This window comes from Anastrepha ludens, chromosome 4 (genome assembly GCF_028408465.1).
Source record: "Anastrepha ludens isolate Willacy chromosome 4, idAnaLude1.1, whole genome shotgun sequence".
Taxonomy (NCBI): Eukaryota; Metazoa; Arthropoda; class Insecta; order Diptera; family Tephritidae; genus Anastrepha; species Anastrepha ludens.
The window spans coordinates 82,388,881-82,413,175 of record NC_071500.1 but is presented as its reverse complement, the minus strand read 5'-3'; the positions used below and the strand labels follow the sequence as shown (position 1 = coordinate 82,413,175).

Sequence of the window (24,295 nt, the reverse complement as noted above, 5' to 3'; positions counted from 1 at the left end):
CACTGCGGTACAATGTTGTCCGAGCTTATGGTTTCAAAGCTCAGTTGATGTACTTTACAAAGATACACCTGTATATTGAACATGGGTACCTACGAAGAAGGCGCTTAGTAAGGCTTTACAACTCGTGGCTTAACTTTTGTTATAGAAACCATTGTATCGCGATAACAGCTTTATATGTACCTGCCTACCTTATGGTTCCCTTCATGTGCGGCAGTGAGTTTAAGCCCCAAAGCAACATATCGCTTTAGTATACTACCTTACTCGCGCTCGATTTTAGAGCAAGCTACACGCTTTCAATGAGCATCACATCTTTGCCACTATACATATGGTAAGACTATAATTGGGCGACATGGGTCTGCAACTCCTAAATCTAAACCTTTGAGTCAACAAACCTCTGCATATCTCTAACCAGCTCCCATATCTTTAACTTTGCCCATGAGTTCTGTTTACTTAAAGACCCTCTACCCAAAATGTGTTCTCCTCTTATACAGTAGATGTCAGATCAGACCGCACGTGATCATCGGGAGGCTAAAACATCCCCAGAGAGTGAAAGTTTGTTGCGGATTTTGAAGCGGTGGCGTCATTAACCCATTTTTGCTTGAAAATGCTGCTGGAAACACCATTTACTTCAACGGTGATCACTGTAGAGGCGCGATAAAGGTTAGTTTTTTTGTGGTCGGAAATTGCAGATATGGGCTTGGGCAATTTTTGGTTTAGCAGGATGGCGCATTATACCCACAGCACATACCATAATCGATCTTTTGTACGCCAAGTTCGGAGATCGTTCTATCAGCCGTCTCGGCGATGCCAATTGGCCACTTCGAAGCTGCAATTTGACACCGCTAGACTTTTGTTATGGATTCAAACAATTCATTAATGGTTCAGGCCCTTAATATCAAGCCATCCATTCATGAGATAGAGACTGAAATTATCATCAAGATCTTGGAAAACTTAGTTAAGAGGATGCCCTACTGCAAAGCCAGCTGAGGCAGATACATTAATGAATGAAATGAATAACAACGTCTTTCATAAATATACCGAAAAAATAGATTTTTATTAATTTTTTTCAATTCTTATAAAGAAACCCTTTTATGGAATGGGTTGTTGATTCCCATTCGGAAGTGTGCAGGTTCGAGTCTCCGTGCATGAAACAACAAATGATAGAAAAAGTTTTTTCTAATAGCGGTCGACCTTAGGCAGGCAATGACAAACCTTCGAGAGCATTTCTGCCATGGAAAAGCTTCTCCTAAAAAACCATTTGCCGTGGAACTGTATTAACACGCATGCCACAAATAGGAGGGTGTAAGCGCCAATTATATGCATACAAAACGAAACTGAAGACGATCACTCACAAATAACTATATATTATGTGTACATACATACATATCTATCTTGGGCAGAGATAAGCTCTCTTCAATGAATTGGATATGCCTGACTTCATCTACCATTTTGTCATTTATCATGACATTTTTTTCGTGAAGATTGGACTACTCTCAACTAGTGAGGGCCAAATAGACAACCAACTAACACTGACCACAACTACTTATATCTTAAAATATAATACATACATTAAGATTTTAAAGTCCGTCGCCGATGTGAAGAGTGAGCAATGTCTTATCAGATTTATAAGTGCTTTGGAGGAGCGCGTAATCCTCATAAATATATGTACATGTATGTATACATATATTTTCATAAATTTGGATTTCTACAATATCTTGTGTACTGGAAGAATAACAAAGGCAAGAAGGGGTTATGAACGATTAAAATTTAAATTTCAAGTGATGAAATTCCTCAGGTGGCAAATAAGAAATTCGACCACCAAATGAAAAAAAAATAATTAACGAAATATTACACACCTTTAGCTTTGACTTTAACTCCAAATCCACAAAATTAAGATATACGACCGTGGCGTACAAAATATATTGTAATATTAAAAAGGATTTCCGCTGTGACGTTGGATAATGTTGGATTGAGACCATTGAAGTTTTATGCGATTTACAGATACACACGGGAAGGCGGCGTGAAAGTCTAGCAAACAACCGGTGTTTTATGAACATCATCTCAGCAACGAAATCTGATTTTGCAATATTGCTTTTCTATTTGATAATTTGAGGGATACAATTTAATTACATTCGCCTTGCAACCTCGTTGGGTGTGTTAATAGCACGAGAAATATGAGAAGAAGAAGAACCCGAAGAAGATGCTGAGATAATTTCACGTTACCGTCACATTACATAGGTTGCTTTCGGATAGTGACAACTTAAGGCCTCACCATTTTCACAGTTTCAGCTATGTTAATCTCAGAAGCTTCCACGATCAACTCACATAACGCTAAACAAACGCCATTCAATTACAAAAATGTTCGAAGCATCTTAATCACATTCCAAATACTTCCACTTTGCAGTAGTTTTTAACTATGATCAAAAATTGTTAGCAATGTTGGCAACATTGCTTCATTCATAGATATAGAGGTTAGACAACTAGTCACATAGTATGATCAACCCGACAGTATATGCCCACATTATAACCCGCCACGACAAACACACGAAGTCAATTCAAACCACAGCAAACCAAACTTCTTACTCAATTGCCGAATAGTAAACCAATCACGTTCGAGTCAGAAGAGCGAGAGAATGACGATCAGCAGAATAGCTGGCAGCACTGCGCTGCCGCTGCCGCTGCCGTCGTCGATACGGCAATACGGCAGAGAGCAACACTATAAATTGCAACGAAGGTAGAAAATTCAATCAGTTCTGTTACAGTTTTCAGCTGTGAAGCATAACTTATTATATTTTTTAACTTACAAACGTGTCCCAGCGTTCGCTCTTTATCTACATTAAGTATTATACAGAACAATTCTGTTTTAGTTACAATCGGAAATCTCGTGCGATATATTGTTTAAATATTCTGTTTGTTTTTAATTAACAATCGTGTTTGTATCAAATCGCTCCCCAATTATTTCTTTGCGCACGACATAATCTGTAATGTCCATTTATTGCTGCTGCAAGACAATCAAACGTGTCGTGTATCGTGTGACAAAGTGTCAAGAACAACAAATACTCTTGAAAAGCCTGTAAAAAATATATTTGCAAGCAACCACTTTGAAATCAAGCTGCAAATTGGCAACAACAACAACAAAACTTAATAAAAAGCATACAAATTTACAAAGTTTGTCAAACAACCCTGCGTTCTACTTTTCAACGAATGTTATATATTTTGCTGGGATTGCAAAATACTGTTGAGATAACCAAAACTAATCATCAGCTTTATATAGCACCACTGATCCAATAAATAAGCGGCAAATCAGTTATTCAGAATTGTTTGTCTGTGAAAAGGCGACATAACGAGTTCCATCAACGAATCCACAGCGCCCGCAGAAACGACAGCAAAATTTCGTTAACATTGCGAAGAGACTTTACCAAAACGGAGTCCATCAGAGGACCTATGTCAGCACAAAATTATCTATTGTTATTATTGAAAATCAATTCAAATCAACAGTCAAGAACTCAGCATAATCTAGACGTGATAAATTCATTCATAACATAACACGAGCACAGTTAATTCGGAAGTTTCGCAAGAAAATAAAAGATATTGTGAACGTACTAATTAGCTGTTGCCCGTCTGCTTTTCGCCTGCCTTCCCATCACATACAAAGAGAGTGAGAAACCAAATTTTGGTGCAAACGAGGAGAGTTATCCTGAACAAGTTATCCTTGAAAAAAGTTTAAATTTTGCAATCATTCAAAACCGAAGGAAAAAGAAAAAAATTAATGTGAGTATAACATGATTAATATGTAGAAAGGAAATGGTTGTGGTTAAAAAGAAATAGGGTTTAATATTAGAGGCGGCAAAAAGAGTTTGTCTTTCAAAAAATATTATACTTGTTTTCTGTTCAAAGGTTTTCATTATAAGACTTTTAAAAATGGAAAAGTCTGCTTTGTAAAAATACATTATAAGAAATATTATTAATTATTATAAGAAATATCACAAAATTATTTTGAAAATTTAAAGCAAAAAGCTTTCGAGCTTTAGGTTTCAAAAGTTTCTGACCTAAAAAAATATATAGAATATATTGCAAATAATTAAAACAATCAATACAATATAATAATTATTTTATAAAATGTAATACAATAAGGATTTTTATGGTTAGAAACGTCAGCCAGATCTTGCACTGATCAGATTCTTTAAAATATTTAATAACATTACGCATCCGCTGTCATGCCGAAATTTCTAGTCGCCTCTTGAACGCGTGATATTTTTATTTCTTCTTGTTTTTGAACCTTGTGACGCACAAAATTGGGGTCAATGAATTTTCAGATGGGACTACATTTGCACACACAATTGAACGCATTCATTTTATGGAAGTAAAAACAAAAAACTAATTTAAAAGGTGCAGAAATATTGTCTTTTAATATTATATTACATAAAAAATAAATAATTTCGAATAGCAAATAATGTTTTACTTTTCCATACATACATGAAAGAAATTGGCCCTACCAACCCAGACATATTTCTTAATTATATGCCAAATTACGAACACAATTTTCTATAATTCTCTACACAGCTAATTTCTCCAACAAATTTAATTTCTTATATAGAAATATACATACAAATATAAAAAAATTGTCTGATGCAACATTTGCCTAGTATTTGTTCAAATAAAACCAAAAAGAAGCAGAATAAATGACAAAACTGGCAACTTGACGACACTGGTTTCATACGTATGTATGTATGTACATATATATGGTTTGCTCAACATGAGTACTTATATAAGCTGCAATTAGTCAGTTAGTCGATGAGGTGGTCAGACAGACGGCGTTTAAATGAAGAGCTATAAAGTGGCGAGGTATGCGATCACCTCAAGTGTAGATAAATGAGCTTAATAGAGCACATACTTAAAGTGAAGTAGACATTCAGAAGCGTTACAGTAGTATTACACACAGCAACAACAAAAAGAAAGAAAAGGAAAGAAATACAATAAATACAAAAAGCAAAAATGCTATTCAGACAGATACTATTTACAATGTGAGTTGGACATATTTTACACTGTTACTGTTTCTAAATATAAATGAGCACAACTTTTTCTGTAAGTTAAATGAAGCAATTCACGTCATCATGTATGTACATGACTACACGCATACATACCAGTATAATATATGCACATGTATTATTTTGTTGAAAGTAAATTTGTGTGTAAATCCGTGGCGCTTGGTAGGCACCTTGGCCAAGAAATTAGTCGTTGTCTATGACTACCATTTGGCGATCGCACACCCTTGATGGGAATGTTACTCATTGAAGGAAATGGTACATTTTAAATTTATATATATGTGTATGTACTTGTATATGCATATATGTGTATATATACATTCATTCATTAATTTTATAATTTATACTAAGGTATTTTTTATACGCACATACATATGTAATAAATATGAATATGAGAAATTATGTAGAATGAAAGTTGAAATGTGCTAAAAACTATATTTAATAAGCATAAAGTTTGGGTAAATTAATTTTTTTTTGTAACAAAAGGATCAATTACTATATACATAATATTAGACCAAAAAAAGTGTAAACGAATTTCACCACTCGATAACCTACTAAACCAATGTTATTCAAAATTCTGGGCGGTGGTTTCTCTTAATATAAAAAAATTAAAATACAACTATAGATTATAATAGTAATAATTTTTCTACTGGCATTGACCGATTTTCGAGGTGTTTGTTTAGAGGAGAAAAAAAAAGATATTGAGCTTTCGTCAGAAAATGTCACGATTTTTGAAATACTCTGCTAATACTATGGATGCCTTTTAGATGGAGACAGTTGTGAAACTTTATTTTATTCTAAGTGACTGGCGCTGTAACCGTTTAAACGATTTGTATGACTTCAAAGGGTTACAAGCTTGCCAGATGTTTTTTATTCCTTCTGACTACAACTCACGCCAATTAAAAAAAAAAACGAAATGAGTCTTCATACATGCTATTTGGTTTTCCCAAGGCGAAGAAATTGTACACTTTCTTTGTTATCATCAGCAGAAAGAACACACGTCGAATGCTTTTACAATGTGGAGTACTGAAGTCCATTCGAGCGAGACCTACAACTTGATTTCCGGAAGTACGAGCGTGTCTATTATTTCATTCCTTCCTAATCCCTGCCTTTTACTATTAACCGTCGGTTAAGAAAAACGATTTCCATATTTTCTAGCAAAATATTTCTTTTGAATAACTCAAGTGTCGCTTCTTTCAATTTAATCAACGTCCAAGTGTGGACTTTACAATTGTTTGTCGAAGTGTATTAGGTCACTATACATTCCCATGAAAAGTGGCAACCACCTAACCTAAATCAGTTAGATAAGAAAACGCATTGTCATCTTCAGCAAAAAGTTAGCATTGTTCTCTCAATTAAACTCGTGAAACCATCGATTTCTAAGTGATTTTAAATAGTCGTTGAATATGCGGGCGATCACTACAAGAAGTGATATTAAATCAAATACATAAATACATAAATTCAAAAATCTATTAGCTAACACATTAAAGCACACTTTTTACGAGCATTTAATAGCGCACATTAAACACCTCGATGATTTTGCTTAGCCGTTCCTATGCGCACAACCAAGCGCAAATCTACGTATAGCATTTGTAGATACCCAGCAAGAAAAATCTAAAGTTGTGCTACAACTGTACTAATTTATTACTATAGCTGTTGCAGCAAATATGAACTAGATAGATAGTGATAGGAGTTTCACTAGTTAAGCATAGGATTGAGGATAAAATGAAATTGTGCAAATCTAGTAAAAAACTTGTGTTTTGGAACCAGACCTAATTTGCCGATTTAAGCACTAAATTTAATATTTTTCAACAGTACTTCATAAAACTTCAGCATAAAACAATTATATTATATTTCAGGATAGTCAGTTGTAGTTAAGAAAGCGTTAGTATGTACATTTAATTGTATTCTAGAGCAAATTTTACTCTTTCTGAAGTATAACTTTTATGCATTCTCCAGCACATTTACCAACTTTCGAAGTATTTTTGGAAAAGGTATAGTTTTGAGCTCGTTAGTACTGAAAAAACTACTTAATTGGTATGAAGAAAGCGAAGAGAATCACCTAACCATAAGATATTTACGAATTCACTAGATGTGCACCAGTTCGGAAATAATGGATTTGAAAGTACTTGTGTATCAAACACACTGATATGACTGTAGTTAAATGAAAGAAATGTGATTGATTAGCTCATTTAAATTGAAATGTTTATGTACGTGTGTGTGTACTTATGTATGTATATTTTTGAGTGGATTCGCATTCATTTTTAAGAATCCCAACAAAGCTAATATGGCGTACGAATGACTCATGGCATGACATGATTTCTATAATACTTTTTTAATTAATTTTGTGGTTCCGATATGTGTTAAATGCTTTAAGCTTTCAACTCACCATTCAAGCGGTTGCTCGTCTTGCCTAATTAGCATGACAATTAGTGTGATACTAGCACCGGTACGATGAACACCTAAAACCGCCAGCTTAAGAGGCATCTGGAAAAAAGCAATTCAACTGAGAAATATACCTACACCACATACTGTGCTTTTTCTACAACGATTAATGGCTCTTAGTAGGTAAAAAGTGTTATACTTATTTTTTCTTCGCCTTTGTTTGTCGACTATTCATTTAATTCATATAATTTTTTGTGTACAATATGAGATAAGCAAAAGCGGCAGCTTGATTTAAAGATAACCTTAGTATGCAAAATTCGTGCATTGGTTGGTTCAATAAATGCGTTGCTAGGAACACACACACACACAAGTAAACAGCTGTGCCTACGATGTTTGTAGAGGCGATGTCACGATCGGTTCGAAACTTTCAAGTGCTTTTTTTTTTAATATTTAATAAAATATTCACTAGACTGTCACGTAGGCCTGATAGTAATTTTTTTAATAATATGTGGTGCATATGTATGTGTATATTAGTATTCAGTTATAAGTAAAAGTGAACTTCTGCAGGCTGTGAAGACTTTAGTGAATATTATAAGTAGTATCGTTATCTTGTGGATTTTTGGGCACTCGTAATTTACTGACAAAGCGAACAATTAATTATAATTCCTGTTTTTAATTACTGATCCTGAGTGCCTTCCGCTCTTATTGCTTGGATAGCACACATGATCACATTTCATTAATAATATGGCATCGCGGTTGATTGACCTATTTATGCTGCAAATATGTATATATGTATGTATATGCGCATTCTTATGCCTATTCTAAACATTTTTTTTGCATTTGATTTTTCTTACATTTTTTTCAACTTAAAATTTTTACTAAACTTTCATGGTTTTAAAACCAATCGTAATCGCTTATCTTTCTTTTCTTGCGCTCTATTACAGACAATGAATATAAATATGTTATTAATAGCACAGGTTGTGCTTTTTGCTGCCTGCATTCAAAGCAGAGCTATCGATAATGTCGGCAACTCCATTGAGAATGGTGGTAATGAAGGTGGTGGTGAAACGGAAACGCATCCACAGCGTGGACCCTTCGAACAGGATTGGATTAAGTTTGCTAAGAAGCCACCAACAAAGCTGCTGCAAACTCTCGGCCAGTCAATTGAGATCGTCTGCGAAGTGATGGGATCACAAGTGCCCACTGTGCAATGGGTTGTGGGAAATATGCCGTTGTCTGAGGTGAGTAATGTGGAGATTGCTTTGCTTACTTTATAATTCTAAATTTACGATTAGTAAATAAAATTATATTCAAAATTTGAATTAAAAGAAAAACTCAGCAGAATGCGCTTGCTTACATTATTTTTAAATCCGACTTTTTGGAGCCAATTTACTCATGTAATTTTCTTTTTCCCCCTCCTCTCTTGTTTATTTCAAATAGATCGACAGTATCGAATCCAATGTCATATCCGAATCGCCAGCGACCGCTATCGTTCGTGTTCGTTCTGTGCATATTATCGATCATATGTTGAGTGAGGCACGCACCTACACGTGTGTCGGTCGCACCGGTGGTAAGACCATTTACAGCTCAACAATTGTCTATCCACAACCGGATATGAAAGATTTGGTACAAGTGCGCGATAAACCATTCCCTGGCCCACAAAAACCTCGCATCGTATATAACGAAAAATTACATCTGGATTTGGTCGATTCGAATATTTTATTGCCATGCAAAGTGCATGCGCGCCCACGTGCTGAGGTCTTCTGGATGAATGGCGAGGGCAAGTTGATTGAGCAAAATCATCGTTTCAAAGTTTTGCCTAACGGTGATTTGCTGATCTCCAATATCCAGTGGGAAGATATGGGCGCTTACAGGTGTATAGCACGAAATGCTTTGGGCAAGGATACTGCGGACACTTTTGTCTACCCAGTACTTGTAAGTATCTGATTGTAATGATGTTTTTTATGAAGAAAACTAAATGTATAAATTTGATCTCTGAAAGAAATTCCTTTAAAGTGTAAAAAAAAACTCGTACCTCATTGCAATGTTAAATAAAAATTTAAAAAATTTTAGTAAAATATGCATAATATTTTTCGATATAGTTGCTAGGTTCGGATGTAGAGAAAAGTAACGGGCTTTCTCTTACACAATTAGTTTATTTGTGCTATTTTCAAATATTTCGAAAAGGCGTATCAACTATTCAATTTGTTATTGCAATTTGTAAATGAAACACAGCTACCGTACAGTTTGATTTTAGGCACGGCAAATTTTTATTAAAATGTAAATTTTAATATTAAATAAAATTCAAATTTTATTAAAAAATTGCTAGGGCTTCCTTGATCAATATAAATAGAATAGAATGAGTTTCCGTTCTCTCAATTAAGATTACATAACAAATTTATAACTTTCCGAACAAAGTTTTCGTTCATAAAATATTTTTCCTAATGAGATTTTAAGCTTGAATCATAAATTGCTTAGTACTGGTATTTGGAACGAATATTGTTGACATAATTTTTTACAGAGTTTCGACAATAAAATTTTTAAAATAAAGTCGACTCATAATACTAAAAGTGAAGGTAACTGAGCTCTTCACACTTAACGAGCCTATATACATATACTACTGTGGGCAAAAAGTAAGGTGAATTTGGTTGTAAAATGAAAACTCTTTCATTTATTCTTGTAAATCAATTTCATCCCCTTAAAAATAATCCCCTCTCGATGAAATACACTTATGACAACGATTTTTCCAACCCCCGAAACATGCCAAATAGTCCATTTCCGGTATAGCCATCAGCACCTTCTTCGATTCAGCTTTTATCTCCTCAATCGACTCGAAACGCGTTCCCCGGAGTGGTCTCTTGAGTTTCGGGAATAGCCAGAAGTCACACGGAGCCAAATCAGGCGAATACGGTGGTTGCGGAACGATATGCGTGGAATTTTTGGCGAAATGGTCACGAAGAACGAGTGCGGTGTGAGACGGTGCATTATCGTGATGCAAAAACCAAGAGTTGTTGGCCCATAATTCTGGTCTTTGTAGACGAATTGCTTCACGTAAACGACGCATAATGCTCAAATAATATTCCTTATTAACAGTTTGGCCAGGTGGAAGGAATTCATAATGCACCATACCACGAAAATCGAAAAAAATTGTCATCATGACCCAAATGGTATTTCAAAATGGTTTTCACAGATCCGTCTGTTATTCCGATCATATCAGTAAGGTCTTTAACAGTCAACCGACGATTTTTGAGCACTAACTCCTTCACTTTATTGACGTGTTGGTCATCTGTTGACGTCGATTGTCGTTCGGAGCGCTTCAAGTCATCAACACCTTCTCGACCCTCTTTGAAGTCTTTGTACCACTTATAAACATTTTTCTGCGACATGGTCAAATCACCAAATGCCTTCTGCAACATGCTAAACGTTTCCGCAGCTGAAATTTCATTCCGCAAACAAAATTTGATGGCACTTCTCTGCCCAATCAAATCAGACATTGTAAAAATCGAAAAATGCACTCTTGGTCGTTTGGTAAACACAAGCGTAAATATATTACTGATAATGACATTCACATGAAAGTTGGCCCAGATGTTATTAACAGTGCTGCCAACTTATGAAAAAAAATAACTAGAGCGAAATTTTAATCCCGCGAAGTTTGACAAATACATTCACCTTACTTTTTGCCCACAATCGCAGTTGCATTTCAATTTTTTAGGAAAAAAATGAATCCACAATTCCAAGTTTACCAAAAAACAAACTGCCTCTACAACTTTGGAAAATAGTTTTCTTCTGACACTTAAACATATCGTATTTAAGATTTGAATTCTGAAGTAATCCATACTAGAAAGGCTTACGACGTACAAATTTATTATAACAAAATAATTCTGATTTTATGGTTTTATTACACCGCGTTACACACATTCTGTCCTATGAACCAAATATACTTTTTCGGAAAGGGGATAAAAAATAAAAATGCACGTGTATCGGCGATTTTCATGTACACGTCACAATTTTTTTTTTTATATTTTATAACTTTAAACGAGCAATTCTTGTTGCATATCTGTATAGCCACACGATCTCAGGATTAGCTTAACGGATTTGAATGAAATTGGGCACACAGATAGTGTATCACATTTCTAGACTTTTCACCTAGGTGTTGCCACTGCCAATGTTTCACAGGGTTGCCACCTGTTCGAAATTGAAAAAAAAATTGCATGAGATATGCCGATGTGGGTATCAAAAGAAAGGTATTTCACTCCGCATTACAATAGAGATATAAAGCCCCGATTTTTTTTTAATTAATTTTATTAGATTAAAACTAAAAATTGTTGCATTCAAAATTTTAATGCTTTTAAAGAAATTTAGGCCTTTTATTTTTGCGTTTGTAAGCATTTGTGTCAGTACTGCTACGTCGATCACGAGCGGCTGTTATTTTAAAATCAGCTGCCACTATATTCCACTGCTTAAAGCGTGATGCAAAGAGTTCGGCTGTTCTCTTTGACAAATTTCCTTCTCGTACAAGGTCATTGAAGTCGGCTTGTGTTACTAAATAATTGCGGCACTGCGGTCCTAAGTTCACTGGGTGTTGGTACCAATTCCGATACTTCTGGTTCCCCGCATCTCGCATTCGATGCAAGAAATGTTGATAGCATTGTTGGAGCTACTGTTGGTTCTCCATCCCTTGATTCGGGAACATCATCAAAAATCTCCATTGAAGCCGCTATACGTTCTTCTGGTGAGTACAGAACCGCTGGAATAACCGATTCTACATTAGCGTAGCGAATTTTGTTGCGGCGAAAGTATTGGTACCCTTTAGTTTGAGTAAAAGTTACACAAAAGTAGCACAGTTCACTGCAGTGCTCCGTACGTGGTAGCCAAATTGTTGGTACAGAGTACTTTATTGTTGACCTTCCATCAGTAAACTTGCATAAATTTCTATAGCAATAGTCGCACACGACTTCCGGAGTATACCACAAGTAAGGAACATAAGCAGTCTTGAATATTTTCTGAAACTAATTAACCACTGTTTTCGTAATATTTTTAAAATTTTTACTTGGTGCGAATAAGCCACAAACGTAACAAAAGTTATTTCGAGTCGGGCACTGCATTTTTCATACAGAAAGACGTTTTCGCGCAACAGAACTTAAAACAATTGTCAAAGTATACGTCTCCTAGTAGCGCAACTGCCAGATGATCGGAACTTCCGGAACTGTAACAAACACACAAACGCCACAGAGTGTGTTGTATGAAACAATAAATTAAAGGTTAATAATTTGTTTAAAAATTTGGAGTCCCTTCAAGTTATGCCGAAAATTTAGAAAAAAAATTTTTTTGTTAGAAAAAAAAATTTAAGAAAATCTGAGAATTGATAATTTTTTTAATTTTACATAATAAAAACATTTCCACGAGTCTGCCTGCAGAAATTCAGCGCGATTGGATCACGGAAAAAGGGTTAAAATTGATCCAAAGTTTTCACACAGGCGGACTACGAGCTCTATATTTTATACATAAAAAAACAAAATTCTGACGTGTACATGAAAATCGCCGATACACGTGTATTTTTATTTTTCTTCCCTTTCCGAAAAAGTATATTCGGTTCATAGGACAGAAAAAAAGTTCGTTTTTGTAACGCAGTGTTATAGTACAGCAAATGGGCGAATTCTGCAAAAGTCTCATAATACAAAAAACATTTTTTAATAAATATGCAGAAATGTTTAGTGATATTTATCCGATGAAAATATCGCCCAATGCTCTGTGAAAATTATATTCTAGGGATCAAAATAAGAAACTTTGCCGAAGGAACCATACCTCTAAAACGAATTCTGATGTCCCCCAATTTAGGTCGAACTTTTTAGTTTCTTTTTTCATGTAAAGGCCAAAAATGGTGATATTTTGAAATGATTGTATGGGGAACCCCCCAGGGGAGTTCCAGCGGGTGTGCCACTGGCATGGGTGGATCGGCCGTCCAAAGTTAGTGGGGGTCGGTCATACATTTGGACTCGATTGGAGCACTCTAAATGGGTCAAAGTGGGATTTTTCGTTCAACCCAAATTGGGAGACATCAGAATTCGTTTTAGAGGTATGGTTCCTTCGGCAAAGTTTCTTATTTTGATCCCTAGAATACGATTTTCACAGCGCAATGAGCGATTTTTAAATCGACCCGCCCTAATATATATATATATATACAACATGTATGGACGTATAAAAACTAATTTCACACAGTCAGGCATCTTTAACAAGTTTTCTTAGCCACTTCTGCACTACCCAGATGCAAAAATCAATATTTTATTAAAAAAATGTTTGTTTTTATTTTTTCTTCCTTTGCAGAAAGAGGACAAATAAACCAACTGCGGAAAAATTAAAATATCCCCCATCCACCTTACGCTCGTAAACACACATAGAATACGCCCATATTAATGTGCCACTAGGCAGATGTACGTATGTATATGAATGCACACGATCATGAAAAAACGGTTCCTAAAGTGAAATATTATACCATTGTATTGTACGTTTTATTATAGATAGTTAAAATGCCTGCAAAGGTGCTACCCCATATTGCGAATGCATATTAAAAAAAAACAAAACAACACAGAAGTGAAAAATTAAAAAATTAAAACACAAAAAAAAAAAAAAACAAAAAAAAATCTTATAAAATTTCCGAAACCAAAACAAAAATATAAAATATTACAAAAAAAGAAAAAAAATTAATTAAATATTATTAAGTTTTAAAAGTCTTAAAAAATTAAAACAAATACAAAAAAAGAACATACCAAATCACGATAGGCTATTTTATTAAAGTAAAAAAAGAAAAGTATACACAAGTTGAAGATACGCACATACTGCAATGCGTAATTTTTTAAACAAACAAAAATGCTAATGAAATGTAACCAGCTCAGTCTCTTTATTATTCATACAAGTACAGATGTACATACATAGAAAAAAATAGTATAGCGCTTATTGTAATATATAGCTACATATACAAACAAGTGATCACATCGAATTATTACAAGTCAACATACAATACACACATACATAGTTACCACGACTTGGGCCAAAACCGTATAAAATAGTTTTTCCTTTGTAAGTGTAAACTTTTTCACCTAAATTAAATTCAAAATTTTATTTTTTTAGAAACACATACTGGCTTTTGAATTACGTATATTTACATTTGTTTGCAATTATTCAAGCCATTCAAGGTATTCTCCAGTGGTAGTGCACAAGCAAAAACAATAGCAAAATTTTGGTTTAATCATTTTAATGTTATTTTTTTTCAGTCAGAATTTGGCTCGTCTCGAATGCATTCGCAGCAAACATACATACATACATATGTATATAACAGTCATACCAAATTCATTCCAATTATTCATATTTATTTTATAATTTTTTCTTAAAACTAGTTTTATAGTTTATAGTTTGTGTTAGTCATTAGTTTATTAATTTAATAAGATCAGTCACTTATGTGTGTGTTTACCTTAGTTTTATGAAAAAACAGAAGAAATTTGGCAGTAGTACTTAATTTTCACTTAATTAAAAAAAAAAAAAAAAAAAAAATGACAATATATTTTGCCCAATCTATAGCCAACATTTATTCCTGAAATTGGAAACTAATATTAATATTTGCATACATCTCGATTTACAACCACACACACACAAGCGCACATCTAAAAATACGTACAAGAATCCATTCATATCATTAAGCATTAATTTATTTATTGAACCTACCAAATAAATCATTACAATAGTCGGTCATCAGAAGATAATAAAATGCCGCAACAACTTACCCGCACTCCAGATTCCATAAATTTAATTTTGTAATTCCAGAAAATTCACCTACATATACTGAAATATTTAAGTTGCCTTTATTTTAAGTTTTTTTTTAATTAACTTATTAAACTAATTTATGCTTAACTAAGTTGAATACATTTATGTATAATATAGTTTTATACGAAACTGATGTTTTAAATAATACGAAATAGAATTGTTAAAATCTAAATAAAACATAAATTATATGTGTTGAGATTGTGCAAAAAAACTATACAATAAACAAGCAAAGAAAAAAAATTGAATAAAATTGAAAATTAAGTGGAATTTGTAGTTTTTATATTTTTAACTGAAAATAGTGGAATTCAATGAAAGTGATAGGGGATTCTTTTATCTCCCATCTTCGAAACACAGTAAAATGATCATAAAAGCTTTGTTTTTCAAAATATTCCCCTTAAGGGGGGGGTAGGGTTTTTAGGGTAAAAAAAAATCGATTTTGGTTTATTTGAGAAAATGAATGTACATAATCTCAAGAATGGTGTGTCCAAATTTTAAGTCAATCGGTGCAAAACTCACAAAGTTAGAGCATTATAACCGTTGGCCGCTACGACTCGGCTACCTGCTATGGTCGAACTTTAAATCGATTTTCTGGAAAACGACGTTTTTGAAGTCGGTGGACACTTTTTCTCTGAATCTACTCGGCCGATCTTCCTGAAATTTTGTACACACTTTCTCTACATAATTACCGAGGTAACCCTGGGAGGTTTTTTTGTTTTTTCAATTTTTATTTATTTTACAATAAACAATATATGCGATTTATCGTCTAAAAATCGAACTTCTACTACAAGTGTTAAAAAAAATTGAAAAAAATTTTTTTTTTAATAAAAACTCGACAGGGTTACCTCGGACAATTAATTACCTAATGAGAACCCTTTGATTTTTTGATTTCAGATGATCCAATGCTGAGAAAAACTGTCCACGGCAAATTGCCTTTTTTTCGAGACGTCTGCGTAGATCTGCTGTCAACGGCGCAATTTTGTATATTTTCTTGTGAAACTTTTTGAAAATATTTTTGAAATATGAGTTTACAGTATACTAATTGGATAAGTAAATTTACATGAATCATCTTTCCAAAAAAAATTCTTAAATAAGGGCATATTTTTAGTGGAATTAACCCTACCCCCCCTTAAAGAATCTTCGGCCGCTACAAGAATTCGACATAATTTTCCCATATCCTTTTTAGTCAGTGCTTATAGGACCATAATCAAGAAAAATTAAAAAAAAAAAAAAAAATTCTGACCATTGGTGTTTCAGACATGGACTGGTCGAAAAATCGACCGCTGGCCAAAAACCGTTAAATATATTAAAAAAAAATACAACATTTATGAAAAAAATTTAGCACATGAAGTCAATTTATTTCATTTTATCTCAAATACAAATATTTTTTTGTTGTTTTATTGATAGAAAAGTCAGCTAACAAATTTTTATGATAATTATCAAAACATTTAGTATGTAAATGAATATTGCATTTTTTGCAAGTAAAAATAGTATGTTTCTTGCAAAATTTACACCGCCGAAATTTGTTTTCAATGCTTCTCATGACGGCGTGTGCCCTTTCATTGATCCGAGGAAGGTTCGATGGACCTTCATCTCCATGTTCGTTTTCATATTCGTCCTCGTCCTTGTCGTAATTCAATAATTCTGTTGCGACTTTGGAACGAAAATCAAATTGTGAGAGCGGTTTTATCTTTTCAATTTTTGCTATCATACAATAAAGTTTCCATGCATTGACCATTGCGTTACCAAGAGCATTTGTCCATATTGGTCACCACCATTTTTTTCCTCTCATACATATTCTACAATTTGCCACCGCATTATCATGGAAATCCACACCACCCATGCCATGATTATACTATTGAATAACTTTTGGCTGCGGGATAGTGATAGTTTATTTTTTCTTCCGACAATATCTTTTAGTGCTAATAATTGGATTGACTGTGGAGTTATTAGTTATCATTCCACCGAACAGTCAATATTTCTTGCTGGTGATCAAGTAGTTGGTCAAATGTTCCTCGTATTTCCTTTTTTAAATTTCTCAAAGGAGAATCGCCCATTCTATTTTCGCGTATAGTACCAGTTGCAAAAAATCGACGTTCGTTCAGAAGGCACATTAGATGCTATGAAGAGAAAAAATTATCAAAGAAAATGATGTGGCACTCAGGGTCAGATACGTTGGCAAGCAAGTCTAAGACTGTGTGTGCGCCTAGGCCAATAGTTTTACCGTGAGGGGTTGCTGCTCCCCCGTACAATGAACTAGAAAATAGGTACCCACTTTCAGAGCATAAGCACCATGTTTTAAACCCAAACCGGATTGGCTTTCCCTTGATAAACATTTTGCAGGAGTGGCGTCCAAAGTATGGAATCATCTGTTCGTCTATAGAGAGATTATGGCTAAAGACTCTAAACTGCATACACTTTTTGTTGAGAGCGTCAGTAATAGGACGAACCTTCGCAAAACGGTCAGTTGCGTTTAAATTCGTGTTGTCAGCGAGATGGAAAAACTGCTTAATTTTTTTAAACCGATTACGACTCATAGCCTGCTTCACAATTGGAACCCCCATGTCCGGTCGAACAGACCAGTAGTGGTCAATGTGTGGCAAAGTATGGTACCCCGATAGGTACAATATTCCAATAAACCTAAGTATTTCGACTGGCGTGATGTTAATTGGAGCATTGTGTTGGTTTGCATACTCATTTGAGAAAGTGGTAATATTTGTGATAATATTATTATCAAAAAACAATGTAAAGAGATCATAGGGGTATTTTGAGCCTACAAAATGGTGCAGTTATATATACGTATACAAAAGGGATTGATTGCTTACCAATTTCAGAAAACATTTCTTCCACAAAGATACTCACTTCCATCTCTTTCAATAAGAAAAACATATTGCTAGATTTTGTTCTATCCTACATGCCAGTTCCTGGCCAGCGGTCGATTTCTCGACCACTAAAGTTTACGTCCATGAAACAGTAAAAATTATTGCAATATCGATATGTTACTTTTTTGGTTCTCTTAATTTCATCTTTTCTCTTCACAATAAATTAGTAACAATTATTTGTTTTTTTTTGTTTTCCATTATTTTTTCATTTGCACAAAAAACACGTAAAAATAGTGATAATTTCATTCTTTTACAAAAATCTGCCCTGAACCTTTTTTTCCTAAAAAATTATGCTCTAGAAATTAACTAAATTCCAAATTTAAAACTTCTGAAAACTGATCAATAAATTTACATTTAGTTTCTGAGATATTGGAGTCCGAAGTTGGTGGTCGAAAAATCGACCAACTGCCGAAAATGGGTTAAAAGTCGATACACTTCTACAATCGCTAGAAACAATTTTCAACGCATTTTTGCCACACAGAAGTGGATACCTTCAAAACGAGTTGTTTGAAGGCTTTAACAGCTTCTTCAGGCGTTGACGGTGCTAATCTTGAATTTTATTTTAATTGATCGGGTAAAAAAACAAATCATTAGGTGCCAAATCATGTCTGTAAGGGGATGACCCATTAATTTGATATTTTCAGTTCTCAAAAACTCTCTTGTGTGAGCATATAGTACGTGAGAGTTCACATTGTTTGGCTAAAAGACGATTCGTCTTTGGTTGATTTTTCTGAATTCTCCAGAAACATTTTGCAAACAAATGGTTATGTACCACTCAGAATAGACTGTTTTAAGTTGATCTGGTGGTACAGTTATGTCATGACTAGATTTTCGAAAACAGTAGGCGATCATTTGCTTTAAGGAGCTTAATCCACGAACACCTTTTATCGGATTAAACTCATCTTGGAACACCCTTACTGCCGATTACTGTTTTGTTTCCAGCTCTTATTGAAACATCGTTACCTGTAACGATGTCGTAGACTTGTTTTGAACTACCGCGGCTGAATTTTTTCAACATTTCTTTAAACCATACGACACGAGTCCTCTTTGGGCAATTGCCAAATTATGCAGTATCCAATGAGAAAACATCTTCTCCGGAATGTTCAACCACGCATCTTTAACAATTTCCTACAATTGAATTTCCTGTTGATTCTTATTCGGTTTGGAATTGTGTACTGCTCTTTTTAAATCCCCCTCAGATTTATACAGGATTGAGGTGGGGGAACTGGGCTGACCATTGCATAACCTCAATTTTATTTTCACGAAACCCACCGTATGTTAGGGTCATTATCCTGCTGGTAGACCCATTTTTGGCATTTCCTCTCTGCAATATGGTATTCTGCATTATTTTCACATAAATATTGGTGTCAATTATGTCACCAATTTGGAGCCCCATACCATTATTTTTGAGTCCGCATGTTAAATGGTTTTAAGAGCGCATTGTAGCTGATTTTCCATGCCAAGTGGACGTTCAACATATTTTCATAAACCCGTGCCGCCATACAGAATTATTTTAGACTCGTCAGTCGGTAAAATATTGCGCCATATGCATGCTTTCTTGCAGCTTCCAAATGTTTTGCCTTACAAATGTTTCGGTGTCAGTAGTGGCTTTTTTCGTGGGCTGCGAAACTGTTTATCCACCTTCCCGCCTACTTCGCACAGTCCTGTCAGAAGCAAGTTCACCTCTTCTTTAATTTGTATGGTCGTCTTCATGGGAGAATCGGAGAATCAGGTGTTACTATGGGCTAAGTAAGCAATTGAGTAGTCGAGCCCTCTCTCGCATGACCAAACTGACACTTTACAAGACGCTCATAATACCCGTGTTGCTTTATGGCGCAGAGGCATGGGTAGTGTCACAAAGCGATGCAGCCGCTCTTGGGGTGTTCGAGAGAAAAATTCTTCGTAAGATCTTCGGTCCTGTGCGCGTTGGCGAAGACTACCGTTCAAGAATGAACCACGAGCTGTATGAGCTCTACGCCGACATTGACGTATGTAGTTCAACGCATCGCCATTCAACGCCTGCGTTGGCTAGGGCATGTCGTGCGTATGGATGAAGAAGCTCCAGCAAAGAAGGTGTTCGAGGGCGAAGTCCAAGGGAGCCGACGCAGAAGAAGACTATTGCTCCGGTGGAAAGACCAGGTGGAGGAAACCCTATGCTCGCTTGGTGTACAAAATTGGAGAAGGCGCGCGCGGAGCAGAGGCGCCTGGAGAGAGCTAGTAAGGTCGGCCGTAACTCGGTAACGGGTTGTTATGGCCACCTAAGTAAGTAAGTCTTCATGGGATTCTCTTGGAGCACTTTACAATTCTACGATCGTCTTGCAGAAAAGTTTATCGTTTTCCTCCTCTTTTTTCCGGATTTTCCACAAATTTGATTGCATTTAAGATCATTAATGCTGAACACCAAATAATATTTTCTATTTCTGTGATCTTCCATCTCCTCTCAATTTCAGAAACTCAAAAAACTGAAGGCACTGCTATTTCAATGTTGCACTTTAAAAGGCAGCGACGCAAAAAAAAAACCGTTCTTTACGTGATTGCTAGATTTATTCAAATAAACTTTACACCTAAAGAAAGCAGAAGGTGCAGGAGCCGCAGTATTCTGTTCGAAAATAAGCAATGAAAGTCATACAAATTGCCGGACTACTGCAGTGTGTCCCAAGCTGAGATCTACGCAGCAGTGAAAATATCATACTTAGCCATAGAGAACACTCAAATAAACTTTTACATTGACATCCAAGTAGCGATAAATGAAATAGCAGCTGTATTGATAAACTCACGTTGCCTACGATAATGCCGGAACAGGATGGATGAGCTAGGAACTGAGAAGCAAGCCACCATCTACTGAGTTCCAGCCCACAAGGAAACGACTGGATATATTTGGTCTTGCCATAAATACTGTTACAAGTTAGGTTCGTTATAGATATTAAATTATAATACTTTTTTAATGAAGCTAGTTTTATTTAAATGTTAAGAAAAGAAAAGATGAAAAACAATGATTAACTTTTATTCGAAATGGTCACCATTTGCTTTTACACAAATCTTCAAACGATTAAGCCATTCAGCTATTGTAGCACGCACGGCTTCCATAGATATTAACGTCGCTGCTCGAACCAAATATTGTTTGAGACACTCCAAATTTCAGTGAGGTCTTTGAGAGGCCATGTTCTCCAATTCTGACCGCAAACTGTCCAATGGATTTAGATCTGGACTTCCAGACGGTCATTCTTTTGCCGCTATGAACCCAGGAATATTTTTTTTTAGCCACTGTTGGGACTGCTGGGTGGTTTTTACCTTTTGGGCTGGAGCGAAAGAAGATCAAACTCTTTTTACTAAAGAGGGTACTTTTAAACTGCTTCACCACGCCTTCTAATTTCCTGGATGGTGGTCACGCTGAACTCTTGGAACAACATTTTTTGCGTCTTGAGAAGTTTTAGCATAGATTTTGCTTATTAAAAACTTCTTCAACAGTGAAAATGTTCTCATCTAATATATTCATGCCCGTTAACCGCGTGCCAACGAAGAAGCTGCTTGCATCTGTCGAATTTAATTTTCTTCAAGCGCGTTGTCCAAAAATGACCATTTGAGCGACGGAAGGCTTTCATGTAGAGATCATCTCTAATTAGTCTTAACATGGATCTGGTCGATACATTCACATCACTGGACATGAATTTCTAAAGAGATTTCTGTGAAGTCTTTCTCGAACGGCTTTTATCGCTACCTGGTTCGAGGCACGAACGTTCGACCACTTTATGTTGTCTGTCACTTCAGACGTTTGGGAAAAACGATTGATGGTGCGGTAAGCAAACATTTTCGAATTATAAAGTTTTTTCAGCACTTTTACCACACAATCGCAATGCGGGGGCACTGTCTGACGGTATTGTACGCGACCAAACTGAAGCTAGTGCAGAACGATACACGTACAATATGTAACGAAGTCAACGCGAGAGGAATTCTGGAACATCTACTCTGCGCCTGCCCTGCACTTAGCAAAACACGAATAAATTGCTTAGATTTTGCATAATTTTCCACCTTAGAAAGTGTGGCAGATCTAAAAATTAGCAGCCTACGTAAATTATATAAACTGCGTATTAAAGACAAAATATAAATTTCTTAAACTCTCCATACAAACATTTTGTATCACTATGGATCAATTTCTGGTGTATGTGCGATCTGCAGGATCGACCATGTCCAACCTAACCTAACCTACAAATCTGGAATCCCGTAAGCCTTCGTAGACATTTGGTATAGAACTTTTCTTTTGCATGATTTATAGAGAATAAATGATTTCAACATAATTTTTCAAAGGTACTGCTATTTTCATGTTCCCAGTTGTATGTACTTATTATTACAAGGACTGATAATAAAATAACGTTCCTCTTATATTTTTGCATAGCTTTATTTATAAATTTATTTATCTTCTGCTCAGCTGTTGCACTTTTATAAATTACACATTCGATATACATACATACATGCATAATCATATTACATTATTGTAAAACAACGCAATGCAATACAGTAGGGTTAATTCTATACATTTCTATTCTATTTTTGACACTTTCGTACATTTTTTCTTTGCAACACATCTTAGAATATACTCATACATATACGTGTATGCACATGTTTATTTTGTGCTTGTTTTTTAATGCAGCAGATTTCAAAAACTATGTAGTTTAACCAATTATAGGCATACAAGTCCGCACACAAAAGGGCAGAAGAATAATTGCAGACAAAATATTAAAAGCTAATAAAATTGCGTTGTTTTAGTTTATTTTCATATGGAAACTATCAAATTTAATTTTTGCATTCATAACCCATTTCGATATATTTCTCACACTAGTTTTATTTGTTTTAAGTGAGTAAAATTTAATTAAAAAAGGATAATATTTGGCTAAAATCAACACCATTTTTAAGAGACAGCAATGCACAACATTTTACAATTACAGCTCGGGGTGTGCGCTCCATACGACTCGGTTCATTACGTCGCTTCTCCTAGCATTTACGAGGCGTAAATTTCAACATCGTCTGCCCGTATTCTTGGCGGTCTTCCACGTTTTTCACTGCTCATAAAAAGAGAGTTGAAGGTATTTTTCGCACAGAGTTACGTTCAAGAAGACGACCTGTGTACTGGTGGACATCAGAAATCACAGATCTCAGAAGAACCGGCTTCCGTAATAGAAGAAGGTACACCAGAGCCAGACGAAACAGAAAAGCAGAGGCGGAAGCTGCTAACTTCAGGCAATCTCGAAAAGCGTTGAAGCAAGCAATCATCGCCAGTAAGAAGGCAAAATGGGAGGAACTTCGAAGGGCTCTAAGTAGCAGCCCTTGGGGTCTGGGCTATAAAATTGTAACGCGGAAGCTAAACGCCAACTCCACAGCCGTACGGCTAGACAGTGATGCTATCAGCGAAATAGTGAGCAGACTGTTCCCCACGCACCCTATACCGTGTGGGGACTGAGACGCCCAAGGTGACGAAATGCTTCCATCCTTCACTGAGGAATCGCTTAAAACCGCGGCAAGCAACAAAGCTCCAGGCCCAGATGGTATTCCAGTCGAAGCTCTCAAGCTTGTGACTGAAAGCCGACCGGATGTGATTCTTATCGATTACAATGTATGCATTGCTCAAAGCATCTTCCCCAACCTGTGGCAAATACAGAAACTGACTCTGATCAGTAATGGTAAGGGTGACCTAGCGATACCGTCAGCCTGGCCTCCGCTTTGCATGCTGAATAGCGTCGGGAAATTGTTTGAGAAACTCATACAGCGTAGACTTACAGAGTCTGTTGAGAGAGCAGGAGGATTGTCAGCAAGGTAACACGGTTTCCGACGAGGAAAATTGACACTTGGCACAATAGAGAAGGTGGTAAGCAGCGCTCAACGCAAACACCACTACCCGAACCGCATGACCGTCCTAGCAACTCCTGATGTACGAAACGCCTTTAACAGCCTACAATGGAGACATTATAAAGGCACTACGAGAAAGGTTTCGAATACCTGCATACCTGTTAAGGATTCTCAAGAGCTACCTGAGTGAGCGTGAACTGTTGTACGACACACCAAATGGTCAAGAAACAATAGCGATTACGTCTGGCGCAGATCAAGGATCTATTCTCGTCCCCGATCTCTGGAATCTGAGCTACGACGAGATATTGAGCATAGAAATGCCGGAAG

The 24,295-nt window shown here is 35.6% G+C and overlaps 1 protein-coding gene across 3 annotated transcripts in view; it reads left to right on the top strand.

Annotated features, from left to right (window-relative positions):
- Window positions 1-14,978, top strand: part of LOC128860004 (neural/ectodermal development factor IMP-L2) — a 59,467-nt gene extending 44,489 nt beyond the window's left edge. Inside the window, exons 1-4 of one of the 3 annotated variants that reach the window (XM_054097208.1) lie at window positions 2,766-3,771; window positions 8,375-8,671; window positions 8,871-9,365; window positions 13,755-14,978. In XM_054097208.1, coding sequence (XP_053953183.1) covers window positions 8,378-8,671; window positions 8,871-9,365; window positions 13,755-13,769 — 804 coding nt within the window. In that variant the 5' untranslated portion in view covers window positions 2,766-3,771; window positions 8,375-8,377 and the 3' untranslated portion in view covers window positions 13,770-14,978. Of the gene's footprint in view, window positions 1-2,765; window positions 3,772-7,475; window positions 7,614-8,374; window positions 8,672-8,870; window positions 9,366-13,754 lie in introns of those variants that run through there. The other 2 variants (XM_054097209.1, XM_054097207.1) reach the window with 2 other exon arrangements.
- The last annotated feature ends 9,317 nt before the right edge of the window (window positions 14,979-24,295 follow it).